Source organism: Lygodium microphyllum, chromosome 27, assembly GCF_053477565.2.
Source record: "Lygodium microphyllum isolate KBCC chromosome 27, Lygodium_microphyllum_v1.1.10, whole genome shotgun sequence".
Taxonomy (NCBI): Eukaryota; Viridiplantae; Streptophyta; class Polypodiopsida; order Schizaeales; family Lygodiaceae; genus Lygodium; species Lygodium microphyllum.
Genome location: NC_141161.1, coordinates 73,430,781 through 73,433,562, shown reverse-complemented (window position 1 = coordinate 73,433,562; position 2,782 = coordinate 73,430,781). Strand labels below are relative to the sequence as shown.

At 41.8% G+C, this 2,782-nt stretch overlaps 1 protein-coding gene across 1 annotated transcript; it reads right to left on the bottom strand.

Annotated features, from left to right (window-relative positions):
• Nucleotides 1-1,289: 1,289 nt before the first annotated feature.
• On the bottom strand, nt 1,290-1,940 carry LOC148012468 (uncharacterized). The gene is made up of 2 exons (XM_087669043.1): nt 1,827-1,940; nt 1,290-1,665 (listed from the first exon to the last, which is right to left on the bottom strand). Exons 1-2 carry the CDS (start codon nt 1,938-1,940, stop codon nt 1,480-1,482), a joined length of 300 nt encoding a protein of 99 aa, XP_087525169.1. The 3' UTR covers nt 1,290-1,479.
• Between the last annotated feature and the right edge of the window lie 842 nt (nt 1,941-2,782).

The following is a 2,782-nucleotide window of genomic DNA, read 5'->3' as shown; positions in this document are numbered from 1 at the left end:
CAGTTTAGGAGTGATAGATTGTTTGATAATGAAGGGACACCATGAATTATGTAGGCTAATAAGGAGAAGTATGGCATGTAATATTCTCGGAATGGTAAGGCTACTTAAAATGGGTTGATCAAATATTGCAGATCACTCATCAATAAATTGAAACCTAGATTGAGATTCTTAAATTTTTTATGTGACAAGAAGATGATACATATAGTTACTTGGGATGCAACATTAGTATGTTGTTAGTGATTGGTGAGATTTCTCAACATTAATGGTGGTGATGCTTTCACTAGCCAATTGAACCTGTCAGTCCACCAAGAGCATTACAAATCGAAGTTTTTTTCATTTTATGGATCTATGCTATTGGCATAGTTGCATAAATTGTGTCATGATAACACCATATCTACATGGGTGTGCTACACAAGGTAGTAATTGGACTAATTGATCAGACATTGGATTTGAGCACAGTGCTTGGAGGCCATTGCAAGAATTTGCACCATTAGTATTTGGATGAGTAAAGGGGTAAGATTTGTCACCAACATATCATGACTTGTGTAGAAAGAGCCCTAATGGGCAAAATTATTGTAGGCTATTATGTCGGACTAATGCTAGTGCCAAATCAATCCAACTTGTGTAGAAATAGCTTTAATGGGTAAAATTATTGTAGGCTATTAAATCGGACTAATGCTAGTGCCAAACTGATCCGAAATGCAAACCAATGGTGTGATACTAGATTGTTGTAAATTATATTGTACATACACACACATGTGCATGCACACAAAGAGAGAGAGAGAGAGAGAGAGACACACACACACACACACACATTTATGTAATGGGCCAAGATAAAAGAAGACCAAGTACATCTTGCCTCATACAAAACACACACATACACACCATGAGAGAGAGAGAGAGAGAGAGAGAAGGGAATAAAGATTTTTGTGGTAGAAACTATCCCAAGCTACCTCTTGAAGAGGCATATCCCACAATTCAAGTGTTTTAGTCCACAAAATTTGAAAATAGTTGCACTAACTCTTCCACCACCATAAAGGCAAGAAAAATTGTAGTGCAAGGGTTTCTTTTTATTTAGACTACCTACTCCACCACCATAAAGACGAGCTGAATAGTAGTGCAAGGATTCCTTTGTATTTAGACCACCCATGCTGCTGAACATTGATATATTAATTCAAATACCTGATTGTTTTTATGTACTTGTTTCTCTTGGTGATGATTTGATCTCGTGGGAATTGTATATTTGTTATTTTCATGAGAGAGAGTGAGTGAGACTGATTGACTATATAAGCTTGGAAGTAATTCATTGCTTGTGGAACTAATTAATAATGTACATCCTACAGAGATCAACAGCATAATGGAGGCCTATGTTATATGATACGAAGACTTCTATTCTATACAATAGCGCATGACCATCACTGATCAAGCTTAGGCAATTATAACTTGATGTGATCTGAGTAACTGTAATGCGATCTACGATCAATGATGCCGGGCACCGGCCGCCGGCGGCACAGCGTGCTTAGCTTGCTTCTTGGCTTCTTTGCGTTCGTGCTTCTCGTGCACGGCCACAGCCTTGACGCCAATGGCCACCGCCTCTGCCACGTGCTCGCGCAGCTTGTGCGCGTGGCGCTCCTCCGGATGCTTCTTCGCCTCCTTCCTTTCGTGCTGCACGGCCATTCCAACACAAGCAGTACACATTTTGAATCAGAAGTCAGTAATTACAATTAGAATTCTGGATTATTCTAGGTCGATCCACGCAACAGTACAAATCAGTTATCTGAAACTGGTCTAATGAAATCAGATCAATCACTACGGCTGATCAGTACCAGAGCAAGTGCGCCTGCGGCAAGGGCAATGCCATTGGCAGCGTGCTGGTGGTGTTTGTGCTTCTTCTCCTCCTTATGATAATCGCTTGCGGTAGCGATCTTCTTGTCCTGCATCTCCGGCAGTTACACCTGCGTCAGCGGTGGCCATCACACAGCTCGAGCGCATGCGTTGGGAGTCGCACAAACGCGATCATTAATCAAGACCAGCTGCAACAGCCAGCATGAACTTTAGTCGCTGAAATGTGTGAACAAAACTAATCAAGCAAGGAGAGGCCAAAGGATATCGACGGACTTGACGCAGAGACCGAGCGATTATATACTAGCCTGCGGCAGATCGCACACGGCCTCACGCGCAGGTCACAGGTGTGTTTGAGAGAGAGAGAGAGAGAGAGCCCGCGCACCGCTTCACGCGCTCACGGCACGGACGGACGATAATCATCGGCGGCTTCCTCGAAAGAAAAAGAAATCATACACTGTTTTGGGTCTAGGTGCGCGTCCTACTACTTACTACTAGTAAGGCCGTGTGCCTTACGTGTCGTTTTGGGAATACACTGTACGCGTCCTACTACTTACTAGTAAGGCGATGCCATGTATTTATTCATGATCAAAAAGCTTAGACCATCAAAGCTAATCATAGTACTTCTTCATAGTTTTCAAACTACCTAAAAGGCACTACATTGTGTCCAGGCTAATGAAGACTTAAACGTCTTGGTTGTAGGTGAGACATTTTAAAAACTCTTCTATAGCATGAGAAAATTAGAGAGAGAGAGAGAGCCTCTTATCCACAAAAGTCTCATAAAAGTAAATTCCTTTTGTAAGTAAGAATGATAAGGTGCATGTCTTCTCCTTTAGCTCAACATCACAATTCCCACTAAGCTAATTGGATCTGCATAATTGATGCTCAAGGTCACCCTCAAAAATAACAATTCTTTATTAGGCTTAATGGCTATCTAGAG

Excerpts from the sequence above, each read along its gene's own strand:
- LOC148012468 (XM_087669043.1), bottom strand. The coding sequence starts at position 1,940 with ATGCAGGACAAGAAGATCGCTACCGCAAGCGATTATCATAAGGAGGAG. Across the intron at positions 1,666-1,826 it reads CCGCAGGCGCACTTGCTCTG|CACGAAAGGAAGGAGGCGAA; the intron begins GTACTGATCAGC and ends ATGGCCGTGCAG.